The sequence below is a fragment of the Bombyx mandarina genome, chromosome 16, assembly GCF_030267445.1.
Source record: "Bombyx mandarina strain Sakado chromosome 16, ASM3026744v2".
Lineage (NCBI taxonomy): Eukaryota > Metazoa > Arthropoda > Insecta > Lepidoptera > Bombycidae > Bombyx > Bombyx mandarina.
This window is the reverse complement of record NC_143222.1, coordinates 2,348,702-2,362,394: the sequence shown is the minus strand read 5'-3', so window position 1 is coordinate 2,362,394 and position 13,693 is coordinate 2,348,702. Positions and strand designations below refer to the sequence as shown.

The following is a 13,693-nucleotide window of genomic DNA, read 5'->3' as shown; positions in this document are numbered from 1 at the left end:
CCGTCAAATTTCGGAGTTCGGTAATAGGAACGAAGTTGATGAGGATAGCCAAGCTTAATTTTGTAAGTTTCTTTTTTACTTTAACAATGTAGATTTATGTCGACGATTTGGTATTGATTTTCAAAGAGCTGGTTTTCAGTGGCTTATTACTAAATCAATAAGCAAACATTTAGTATTAACAAACTAAAGATTTAAACATCCGAAACTGACATGAGGGTATCAGTCATTATTATGTGATAAATTTAATGTAACTCCAAATATGGACGAAACAGATGAACAAATAAATAAATTGAATCGTCCTAGAACACAAGTAAAATTTATTACCCTCCATTCGCAGAAGTGAAAAAATATACTTATGCGACGAAGCGAATGATCGTTCACGGAATGAGAACAACCTTGGTTGATCATTCGTCTGGTGTTAATTTTATTAAAGCAGTACGCAGATTGAATAGAAAACTAATCGAGAATTGATTTACAAGTTACATGTTAAACATACACTGAATCTCCTTTCAGTTTCATCATGTTTTTGATCATCATTAGCATTCGATCATCTTTGTCCTTGATTAAAGTGAGATTGCTTAAGACAAAGAGTATTTAGATAATGCCTGAAAAAAAATTCGATGACAAAAGGTCCTTTAAGTTCAGTGGCATGTAATTTGAAAGACCTGCAGCAGCATGCCACTAATCATCCAATACAAGATATTTGAGAGATGTGTGAATCTCGTTAACGATATTTTCAAGATAAGCTTACATATAAACAAAAGTTCCAAACAATAACATAACCTGGACCGTCGGTCTACCGAGCAATTCCACCCGCTCGGTGGAAGATGGTCCATTGTAAAAACATCAGCTAACAGTGCTAACACATAACAATAAATCAGTGACTTTGTCCTATACCTCCCATCAGCATCATTCTCCTGCCCTTCTCCCAGTCACCTGGGGTCGGCGCAACATGTTTTCTCTTTCCATACTCCCGTTCTCATGTTGCTCATTTGTTTTGACAATTTTTTTTTTACTGCCCTTGTAGGCAGACGAGCATACGGCCCACCTGATGGTGAGTGGTTACCGTCGCCCATGGACTTCAGCAATGCCAGGGGCGGAGCCAAGCCGACAATTTTTTTATGACCGGCCGCCTGCCTGAAGTCAACCCTTTTTGGGAATGCTTTTGTTGACATTGGGCCTAGGTTGTATTGGCTTTGGTCAGGCTTTGGTTCTTAGTCGCCTTCTACGACATCCATGAGCTAATTTTGGGTTGGGAGTATTCTTAGTCGCCCATATGTTGTTTTTATTGCACCGGAACAATAAACTAACTTAAGGTACACCATGAGTGTCGTGACACATAATCAAAAGTTTCACGACACATACACTCGCTCATAATCAGGAGTGCAACGAATTCTGGTTATGTCTCCAGCGAATATTGTTAATGCTCTACAATAAACTGCAGTTTATATGAAGTTTATCAATAAAGTCCGTTGATGGGGTAAGTTCACAAGGCACTTTCAAGATTAGTCCCTAATAAAACTGGTCATTTGTTAGCTATTAATAATTCTGCTTGCTAAAAAATGGCTGATATCTTTCACTAGAAAGGTAGGAATCTTTTTTACTTATTCCGCTGCTGTCGGAGAATTGTTTGTTTGATATGTTCCATTTTATATTCTACCGCAATTTTGGTCCACCTTCATCAATGACAATCTCTTTTATCTTCCAAGTTCTTTCTCAGCTTGTATTTGGGGCATTATCTCTTATCATCATAACTTTAATGCTATAATTTTTATCGGTATTTTAGGCGACTGTATCTTGTTGTAGTTTAGTTTGACGGATAGAATTTCCCGCTTTTCCGACAAATAACCAAGCAATGAAAGATTAAAATGTACAGAACCCATCATTGTCTATAGGCTAGTTAGTTTTCTAAATTAGTGTAATCATAGAAAAAAATAATGAGATCACATTTTAGAGGAATGACATAAACATTAAACAAAGGCGACACAGTTCATCTAATCAGTTCAAGAACGCTTGTTTTCACATTCTCATATGATTAGTAATTCGGATGAAGTATGACTATTTTGGAGTTCTTTTTCTAGCATGAGCTCGGATCCCATGATTTTTTATTTGGATTAGAGATTATTAGGATTAGACGGGTGAAAACGATCATTGGAGCAACAACATAAGTGCCGTATTCCTCTTTGAGACGTGGATTTATAAGTCTGAGATCTATAGGAAAACGGCTGCCACACCCTCCAAACCGGAACGCTTATACTGTTTAGCGATAGAAAATAGACAGGGTGATACCTACCAGTGTGGGCTCACAAGATGCCCTACTATGAGTACACCAGAAAATTTATTGTAAACAAAATATAGATATTTTTGTAATTGTAGCAGCAAATTTCGTTTCAAAGTCAGTTATATTTATATTGTGGTCACAACGCGCTCTCTAAGAGCTAAGTAGACGGACTTCGCCTGGCTGTTTAAGCTAATAATCTATACTTAATATTATAAAGCAGAAGAGTTTGTTTGTTTGAACGCGCTAATCTCAGGAACTACTGGTCCGATTTGAAAAATTCTTTCAGTGTTAGATAGCCCGTTTATTGAGGTAGGCTATCGGCTATATAACATCACCCTAAGACCAATGCAGGTGGAGCACCAATAAAGAATGTTTCAAAATAGGGGTTTCAATAGCTCCTTAACATTTTATAACTCAAAAATATTTTCACTTTCTACGTAAATGAAGAATGGGGAAAATTTAGCGTTATGCCAAAGTCCACGCGGACGGAGTCGCGGGCAAAAGCTATTATAAAATAAAACAAGAACTTAACCAGACGCCAGTTTTGAACCATTTATTTAACCTTTAAGTTTTCTCGATCTGCATTACGCAAATAACACATTCACATCATTTTTGCGTGCGTAATCGTGTACAAATGTATATATTTTTGTTAAATCTCTCCTTTGGTCTCTTATTATTCTTTCGATGCCTCCAATGAACACCTACTCTAACTCAAAATTTTGAAATTTTCGTTTTTCACGCAAATCACTTCACTATTTCAAAAGTATTACAAATTCATTATTAATGGGGTTCGAAGCAAGAGTAAATCAGCTAGTTACACAAGAAAAAACCATAAAATCTTTATTATTGCAGACATATTTATCAACTTTTTTCGTTTAAACTCTCCTCCTGTAAACCTACGAATTTGGAGTTAAAGTAGTTTTCATTGGAGGCATTGCGTTAAACATTTGTATCTGTGTATCTGCTTGAAGCGTGGATTAACTGTTCAAGTACCGCTCGGATAACTCTGCCGTTTCGCGTTTGTAAGATACACTCCATAGTTTTAATCCAGAATAATTTTTCACGTAACCTGGAACTTCGGGAACACAAACACACAATACTTCTCTATTCTTAACCAATTTAAAATATGTTGCTAGAATACAATAATAACTGCTCGTATGTGTAAGTGCGTTAGCCTCTGAAATTCGCGATTTCACGTCTAAATTACTTAAGTATATACTAGAGGTCCCGCAGTAGTCGAAATTCGACTATAATTAATTGGAATTGTAAGCTTGTACACTATTATGATTGTATTTTATACTTCTATAATCACAAATTTCGCCAAGACTACACTATAAAAAATATTAATAAAGACAAACAATATTTAATCTATTCTCAATTTGACCACAGACGTCAAGAACAAAAGTTTGATAATAAATAGTATGCATGCGTGTGTGCGTCAAATACATGGTATGTAGTGTGTGTAATGTTTTCTTTATTGACTTAATGTATATTTTATGCATTATTTAAAAAAAAAAATTAGCATTGTGCACTTCTTCTCTATATTCTCTATAAGTGTGAAAAATTTCATACTCCTCCGTCCGCGCAATTTTCGTAAAAAGGGATACAAAGTTTTTGCTTCACGTATTAGTATATAGATGCGTACGGTCGATCGATACGTTCATAAATTGAAAGTAAATATTGGGCTATTGTGTACGTGGCTTAACAAGTCATCCGTGTTTGTATTGTGACTTGATGCCGCTAACACGATAAAACAAACGTACATTGTTTGATAGATTAGATTATAAAATATTGAAGACCTTGGAGAACGATCAGAACGAAACGGGATTTGTACAAAAAAAACAAGTCTAGGTCGACATTTTTAATTACACGTTTTACGATACCGGTTATTTTGGTAATCGTCATCGAGATAAATTATTAATGTTCTAGATGTTTTTTTTTTTTTTTTTATTGCTTAGATGGGTGGACGAGCTCACAGCCCACCTGGTGTTAGGTGGTTACTGGAGCCCATAAACATCTACAACGTAAATGCGCCACCCACCATGAGATATAAGTTCTAAGTTCTCAGTATAGTTACAACGGCTACCCCACCCTTCGAACCGAAACGCATTACTGCTTCACGGCGGAAATAGGCGGGGTGGTGGTACCTACCCGTGCGGACTCCCAAGAGGTCCTACCACCAGTAAAAGTGTAATTAATGTATTATGTTCTCATGCGATAAAAGGTATATTGACCTCAGCTTATTAGCCCAAGAAATATATCACTCGATTTTAGTCCCCAAAATTGTTAATTTATTGAAAGAACGGTCATATCCCTAATGAAACCTTCAAACCGAAATATAGGTTTAGTTTTCAATGAAATGTGTCGGGCGGTGTTTTTCACCATTGCAGAAAACTTTTTTTTTTTATTGCCCTTGTAGGCATACGAGCGTACAGCCCACCTGATGGTGAGTGGTTACCGTCGCCCATGGACTTCAGCAATGCCAGGAGCAGAGCCAAGCAAGCCGCTTCCTACAAACTTCATTCCATTCGAAATAATTACAATAAAAACGAAATACCTCAAAATATTATAGTAAAAATGTAAATAACCGTGAACTAGCTGGTGTTGCGCGCCTAAAAATGAGGTTATTTTAACACACTTGTGTGAATCATGAACTTGTAAACGAACTGATATAAATGTATGCTTAAAGTAAACAAAATTCACGTTTCGGTAGTATTATGAATAGAAATATGTTTGGATATTCAATGGGCCTTTCCTTCGTTTTTTTTTTAGTTTTAATGATAGAAAAAAATATGGAAATCTGAATAGTTACCGGTCTGCTCAACAAAGATAACCGGTCTGTAAGTCATCCATTTGTGGCAAGAAAGGATTACAATTTGAATTGTCCACACATATTTTACCTACCATTTGTTATCCGTAATCCTCATGTCAGTTGGGAACTATAGATACGTTTTTTTTATAGGAATGTCCTGGCAGTTCGAAGAAAATACTAATAAATGTGGCCAAATTGAATTATTTATTGTTAACAAAAACCAGATTTTGGTCAAATTAATTCTGTTTCACTTAATTCTTTATTTTGTTATAGACATTTAAATTCATTCATTCAGAAATTTATTTCGCTGAGGCTATAGTCATTGAGCAATCGTGATTCTGATTCTGAACAAGTCACAGATATCTCGCCCACAGACTAATTTCAATATTTCTTGTCCTTTCAGTATGACAAAGACAACGATGGACGCATATCCTACGTCGAATTAAAGAACATAATAGAATCTCGGGAATACGACCATGATTTACCCGATAACGTGGTGGATAAGATCATGTCGTTGGCGGACAGCGATAACTCAGGATACCTCGACTTCCAAGAGTTCGTTGCGATGATGCACAATCCCGATTTGAAGGCGGTTTTTGGGCATTTCGTTGCGAGATATATCCATTCGATTATCCCTAACCGTGGCCCCGTCGATACGACAGGTATGTGATGATTTGTTAACTAATTAGCATGACTCCTCTTTTGCATCTATAGATAATTTAACAGTAGGTAGAAGCAAGAATTTTTGTAAAGCAAAATATAAAAATACTTTTGACAAGAATAACACTTAAAAGTTCTTTAGTCGATACTGAAAAAGCTGTTAAAATGATTTTAGTTTCTCTAGATCCAATCTTTGAGCTATGCATTGACGCAAGTTTCGCGTGTTTCTGACCAGGCATCAATTCCTTCATTGTTTCGATCAGAACTGTATTAACTTTATAATTTGTGGGAAAATATCCGTGAAATTAGATTAATCTAATATAAATTGGTATTTCTAATATAGATATGTGTATAATATGTGAGTTATTTGCTCTTGCATGCCGCAATGTAATAGCAATGTTGAGTGTTTAACGGATGTACAAAATTAGCTATTCTCTAACATGAGCAGCAACAAGTTAATCTAATCTGCCTTGGATGTACGTATCATAAAAATACATTTAACTGTACATTGATGTAAATAGATATATATAATATATAAGTAGTATTAAAAAGGCAATAATAATAAGAAAATTAGACCGCACAAACTATTTTACTTAGGTGGTTTTAAAGACACTCAATTAATTTCGGTAGGATAATGTTATTGAAGACTGTCCGTGTGCTATATCCTCTGGTACCGTTCATCTATGTCAGTAAAATATGGAAGTAATGACTGACTCGGTGGTGGGGTAGTTAGCGCGCCCCTACTGTTGCGTCTAGGGTCGTTGGTTCGATTCCCACGTCGGGAAAATATTGTGTGATGAACAGATCTGTTTTCCCTTTGTCTGGGTGTTTAATATAAAAAAAATTATATAAAAAAATTGCTTACCCAGAAATGTATATGTCAATTGGTTCACAAAGCAAGTGTCAACGGTGAATAAATGTATTTTTTTTTGTTTACTTTATGTATTTTCCAGGTAGCTTCTAAGCAGCGTTAACTGCAGGCGATCTGTGTGCTAAGTGCGAGCTTTTTAACGTTCTCGATAGCGTAAAAGTTAACTCAAATTTGTATGCAGTTGGAACAGCGCCCCTAGCGGCAAACGTAGGCAAACGTTCCAACTCCGTACAAATTTGAGTTAACTTTTACGCTATCGAGAACGTTAAAAAATTCACACACGATGACGTAAAACACGTAGGCATGTAAATAAAATGATTGTTTTGTTTCTATAGGAACACGGACAGGCTTCCGGCCAGTTTCTACTGCGGATAGCGGTATATATTTGTTTATTTTTTTTTAAATTTATCATGTGCATACATACGTCATTCATTCATCATTCGTTTCGTCTAAAACGCGGAAGTCATGCTTATTTTCCATCGAAACTATCAAAGTTGTTGCCGAATCTGTTTGTCCGTGTGTGGTTCGTTACTTCTCGGACTAGCGAGAAACTCTCACTCAGAATAAGTACGTAAGTCAAATACACTATTTCATAAGTACTTATAATGTTTTCGATGCTTACAAAATTATAATATTAACAACAACAACAAAAAAGGAGAAAACGACGCTAGGCACTAGACCAGGGGCTCCCAAACTAATTTTGTCTACTGCCCACTTTGAGAATAAATTATTTGTTAGCGCCCCTACTTAAAAATCACAATAGTGAGAGCTCAGTCGATGAAGAGTCCTCCTAGATGAAATTACAAATCGCCTCCCAAGCCTCTACACAACGCCCCCCTTTTTTCTTGGATCTCTTACCGCCCCCCTTTAGGCCTGCAGCGCCCACAAGAGAGCGTTATCGGCCACTTTGGGAAAGGCTGCACTAGACGATACTAATTTTATTAATATTCCGATTTATGTTCAATTAAAATGCGCGCGCGAATCTTATTGACTAACGTCAGGTGACACCTGCGCCTTCGAGAATTCCGATCGCGGCCGATGACTCCCGAATGCGACTTGGTGTGCCAGTGTTGCACGCTGCACGTGCATTTATATAATAATATGAGCGATTTTATAATCTGGACAATATCTGAATACGATAATTGGCTGTCTGCACTAATGAACCTTCATGTGGACGGTAAACACGAAAAACTGGCCATAAATTCTGTGGCAATAAAAAAGAAAATAATTTGAATTTGGAAATTGTTACATACGTAATTTTTCTCTTTTTCGCGCCAATCCTTATAAACGCCAAGACAAATTTATGTCTTTAAAGCATTCTACAATATATTGACAGCGCCGAATTTCGCCCATAGCGAAATGCGTATTTCAATCGAAAACTAACCACAGCACTTTTTAAGATGGTAGGTAATTAAAGCCGGCGAAAAACATTTTGTATTTCCCTGTTTTTTAAAATATGATTGTATTGATGTATAAACTAACGTGTACGATTAAATATTTAGTTGAGTAGAAAAAAGAAACGATGCTTTAACAATATTTATGACGAGACTAAGTAATGTAAACTATTTCAAGATTATTTTTTTGAAGTGAAAACTTCTTTAGAATCGTTGTGATTTCAAACCGGATGCAACGGAAAAAACGACAGGTAAGAGACACAAATACAAAGAATGAGACAGAAATATACATACTATTTAATACAGCGCCATCTATGAGATTTTTTAATACTAACGTGTGTATGAAAGCTCTTGTAGTGAATTTTAATTTAGGATTATACGTGAAATTAAAATATCAATTCACAGAGGGCGCTACCTTACAATTATTTACTAATGAAAAATTTTTACATATACTTAAGACGTTTAGGATAATTGTATTTTAATTTTGGAAGGTTTCACTTCTACCACGTGTGAATTGCACACATTTTGTTTTGTTTATTTAAACCGGACCACTACTGTATAATACGTCGCTACGGTGGCAACATGACTTCTAGACCCACTGAATCTAAAGTTTGACCTCAATAACATCCTAACATGGTTTCGCTTCATCGTGGTCCGTTAGGTGTTTCGCTTAGCGGTCCTACTCTGTACAATTTGTTTATTATTGTTTTTAGTTTCTTCGGAAACTTGGCGTGGAATGTTTGCGCTTACATCAAATGACCTCCTGTCCTGAATTTTCTTTTTAATTGTGTATATACAGCTGAAAGAGCTCACTGCCCGTCTCGTGTTACGCGGTGGTATGCGATAATAGATATCTCTATCTCTTTCTCTATCTTTATATCTATATTTCTCTATCTCCCCCTGACGACATGGACATGTTCTCATCGTAAATGTCACCTAAAAAGTGGCCTAAAAGGATAAGAAGTCCGGTGCATTCGTGTTTTCATTCTCATACCCTCAAATTTAGGTCATCCAAATTTACCTTCTCGAACAAAAATGACTGCTTGTTAGGTAAAAAATAAAATGGGATCGTTAAAGTTTATTGTTACTGTAATATTACGTGGCGACCTTCTTAAAATAATGATGAGTACCTACTGTAGATAATAATGTTTTTATGCGACATTTGGAAGTTTCAAAATGTTTTTTTTTTATATGTTTTTAAACGGCCAACTGTTGCATAAGCTATTATTATATTTGCTTGTTAACATTATTTTACCTCGTAGTAGGGTAGTTCATTTCTCGTATTTATTAAATCCTTTGACTCCGGTATAATTATTCTTGAAGATGGATGTAAATTATGATTTGCGTAATCACTGGTGGTAGGACCTCTTGTGAGTCCGCACGGGTAGGTACCACCGCCCTGCCTATTTCCGCTGTGAAGCAGCAATGCGTTTCGGTTCGAAGGGTGCGGCAGCCGTTGTAACTATACTGAAACCTGAGAACTTATATCTCGAGGTGGATGGCGCATTTACGTTGTAGATGTCTATGGGCTCCAGTAACCACTTAACACCAGGTGGGCTGTGACCTTACCAGCCCATTGTCATCTCAACGTGAATGTGGCCACTCATCTTGAGAAAAAAATATTGCGAGTTTGATTTGTATGACTCGATGCTTGCTATTCGTTAATTGTGGAAGTCAAGTGCATTTGTAATTAAGTATGAAAAATCATTGGAAACCTGATTAGAGACTTGTCTGCAGAGAACAGTACATAATATTAGTTCGGGTCAGTTGGTAAATTTTGAATTCAGAAATAACCGGAAAATAACCCGGATATAATCAGAAGTAACCCGGCATAAGAGGTGCTTGTCGATTAATAGCCAGTCGATTTCTAGACCCTTCAGTACGTGAACTCATGAAGCATAGAAAACACTGGTTTATTTTATTATATACCAGAAAATCCCGCAATTATCCTTGGAATTACCCTTATATTGCCACGACAAAAAATGTCCCCTTGTACCAAACTATCATATAAAAATCGTTGTGTTAAATTACATCCAAATTCGTTAAGTCATTTTTTCGCGATTAATCAACAGGATACCCAAACGTGCAAACATTCAAGTTATAATATCAATACAGACTTGGGACGTGAATCGAACGGAAATGCCAAATAGGTGTATTTTCCTTCGAACTGGGAAGCTTAGCAACGGTGTCTCTATAAAAAAAACAAAATGTGTGCAATTCACACGTGGTAGAAGTGAAACCTTCCAAAATTAAAATACAATTATCCTAAACGTCTTAAAAGTATATGTAAAATTTTGTCATTAGTAAATTATTGTAAGGTAGCGCCCTCTGGGAATTGATATTTTAATTTCACGTATAATCCTAAATTAAAATTCACTACAAGAGCTTTCATACACACGTTAGTATTAAAAAATCTCACAGATGGCGCTGTATTAAATAGTATGTATATTTCTGTCTCATTCTTTGTATTTGTGTCTCTTACCTGTCGTTTTTTCCGTTGCATCCGGTTTGAAATCACAACGATTCTAAAGAAGTTTTCACTTCAAAACCTTATCAAATAAATTCGACGACACGTTCTAACCAAATATATCGCAGCAGTCCTAGCATTTCTTTTATTAGTATGCCACACCTACTGACGAAAAATATCAATCGAATAACCTTGATACGATATAATAAACACATAACCGCTTATATTATATCGTATTTTATTTGATAAACGATAAAAAAAAAACATTGATATTGACACAAACACACACAAAGTTCCGTTGTACTATAGATTTCGCGCGGCGATACTTATTGTCGGCACAGCAACTGAAAGTATCTGATTGTGAGGGTTTTTGGATTGAAAAACTCTTGTTTTACTTATAATTTATTTTTTGTCTTCGGTATATGCTAGTAAAGTATTAATTTTAATGATTGGTGGTAAGGCATCGCATTGGTACCACTATTTCTCCCACCTGTCCTGGTGAAACTGGAAAGGCCTCCGGGCCACCAGTATCTAAACATGCAATCATAAAAAATAAAAATAAAACCACTATTTCGCCGTGAAGTAGTCACGTGGTAGTGGGGTGGGATATAGCTATTATGCAATCCAATTGAAATTTGAGCTTCGCGTCTCAAGCTGGGTGATAACATTCACTTTTTACGTTTATAGGCTCTGGTAACTATTAAAAATAAAATTGGTCGTGAATATGAGGCGTAATTACGCTGAATTCTCAAGAGCAAAATATAATAGCGTTTGATGAAGTGAAACCCGCGAAATATTTAAATATAAATTCTCCCTCTCTCTTTCTCGTCCTAGCTCCCGCATGGTGGTGGGTTCGGCTTTCCTTATTTTTCTCCATCATTTCGCCCTATCTTCGACATCCTGGTCAGTAACATTGTATTCCCTCCTGTTCTTTAGCACTACAACTTTCCACCTTGTCTTGGCTCTTCCTCTGGGTCGCCGATCGGGGAGATTCGGTTGCAGAAATTTCCGACGTTGTCTGATAGCCTCTTTTTTAGGTTATCTTTTTTTTTTCGAAACATCGATTCGTGATAAACAAATATGGTTGTTGTACGTATTGTGAGTGCGTATGTCAGGAGCGCTATCAAAATTTAACTTAAAAAACTCAGTAGCATCGCACACTCTAGTATATCGGACAACAAAACAAATCCCCGCGTATCGCAGCGCGCATCATAACATTTACTGGTGGTAGGACCTCTTGTGAGTCCGCGCGGGTAGGTACCACCACCCTGCCTATTTCTGCCGTGAAGCAGTAATGCGTTTCGGTTTGAAGGGCAGGGCAGCCGTTGTAACTATACTGAGACCTTAGAACTTATATCTCAAGGTTGGTGGCGCATTTACGTTGTAGATGTCTATGGGCTCCAGTAACCACACACACTACCCAACTAAGCAATAAAAAAAATTACAAACAATAAAAACTCATTATCAGTATGTGCCTTAAGCCGATTTGAAGCGTTTGTTATAAAAAAACAAACGTGAACACAAATCAAACATAATTCGAACATCAATTAATGAATTTTCATCACATTGGCATCTGAATTCCGATAATCTAAATATTATAATGTCGCGTGTTCCAATGTTAAAGATATTTAAGGACCTGATAATTAATACGTATCGTCACCGGTAAATCCTGATAGCGTATTGCCAACTAATCTAGATTTAAATGTGAATGAGCAATGACTCGTTTGAATATCGTTATCAAGACCACAATCTGATGTAGGCAGGATACGACGGTATAACTTTAAATTGAAAAAATAAAATAGTTTACACGCATGATTCTACGTAAGCGAGGTCGATGACCGATTTCTAACCAAACAGTGAAGGTACATACAGTTTCTTTAAAATAATATGTCTCATTAAACTAAGAAAATTGAATCGTTGTTTGTAAGATTAGCTTGATTTACGATTTTGTCATTTCAAAATTTTGCTCAAATCACTTTGAAGTTTTATTTATTTATTTTTTATTGCTTAGATAGGTGGACGAGCTCACGGCCCACCTGATGTTAAGTTAATGTTAAGTGGTTTCTGGAGCTCATAGGCATCTACAAAGTAAATGCCGCCACATACCTTGAGTTCTAAGATCTCAGTTTTTACAGTACAACGGCTGTCCCACCCTTCAAACCGAAACGCATTACTGCTTCACAGAAATAGGCAGGGTGGTGGTACCTACACGCGCGGACTCACAAGAGGTCCTACCACCAGTAAAGTATATCCTAGTTTTATATCTAACTTAACTTCTACGGTGTTTCGCGAGCGCTATGACATTTCCTTCTTCAAACGAGGCTTGTAGAGGGTACTTAACGGTAGGCAGTGGCTTGGCATTGCTGACGTCCATGGGCGGCGGTGACCCCTAACGATCAGGTGGGCAGTATGCTCGTATGCCTACAAAGGTAATGAAAAAAGAACTTGTATTAATTACCTATTTGACTGTAGGAACGCGAACACAGTACAGACACACTAATAAATAAATAAAATAAATCCCACCACAGAATTTGCTAATCAACTATGAAATTTATTATTAGGTTTTCATGTATTTTTTATGAAACCACATTTGCGTTGGTACAAGCCGCATATCGTAATACAGTATTTAGATTTGGCGCACACAGTGCAAATGTATTCCAGTTATTAAACTTGTGTTCTCCGCTGACAATGAATGTCGCCGTCCAACTTGAGATATGAATTTGAAGTCTCATTTATAATGTACTAGCGACCCGCCCTCGCTTCGCTTCGGAAACTGTAATTTATTATTGATTTCTCCACTGTTTAATGGATGTTATTATACATATAAACCTTCCACTTCAATCACTATCTATTAAAAAAGGGTGCGTGTACTTATGTACGCGCGTAAGAAGTTATACTTTATTTTTATTAATTTTTTTTTTGAAATAATTAGTAATAAATATTTAACGTTAATAATTTAATAATATTTAGTATGAATTATATTAAATAATAATTTTGTCACTTATATTACTAAAAAATTAATGCTAATAACACTTTTTTTTAAGAGTGTACATGCGCGTAAGTTCACCTGCGGCTATATTCAGACTCACCAAGTTACGTCGGTCGTATTGTAATGAGCGATTTAGTGGGCAACTTCACTCTGTTAATTTTGTGTCACGGTGCGCGCGCATCGTAAAATTTCACTCTCATCAATTTTTCATAACGCACC

The 13,693-nt window shown here is 36.4% G+C and overlaps 1 protein-coding gene across 4 annotated transcripts in view; it reads left to right on the top strand.

Moving 5' to 3' along the window:
* Positions 1-13,693, top strand: part of rho-4 (rhomboid-4) — a 45,715-nt gene that overhangs the window by 18,242 nt on the left and 13,780 nt on the right. For 2 of the 4 annotated variants that reach the window (XM_089733949.1, XM_089733948.1), the window contains exons 2-3: positions 5,497-5,755; positions 6,960-7,001. In XM_089733949.1, the coding sequence (XP_089590075.1) occupies positions 5,497-5,755; positions 6,960-7,001 (301 nt within the window). The remainder of the gene's footprint in view (positions 1-5,496; positions 5,756-6,959; positions 7,002-13,693) is intronic. The other 2 variants (XM_089733951.1, XM_089733950.1) reach the window with 1 other exon arrangement.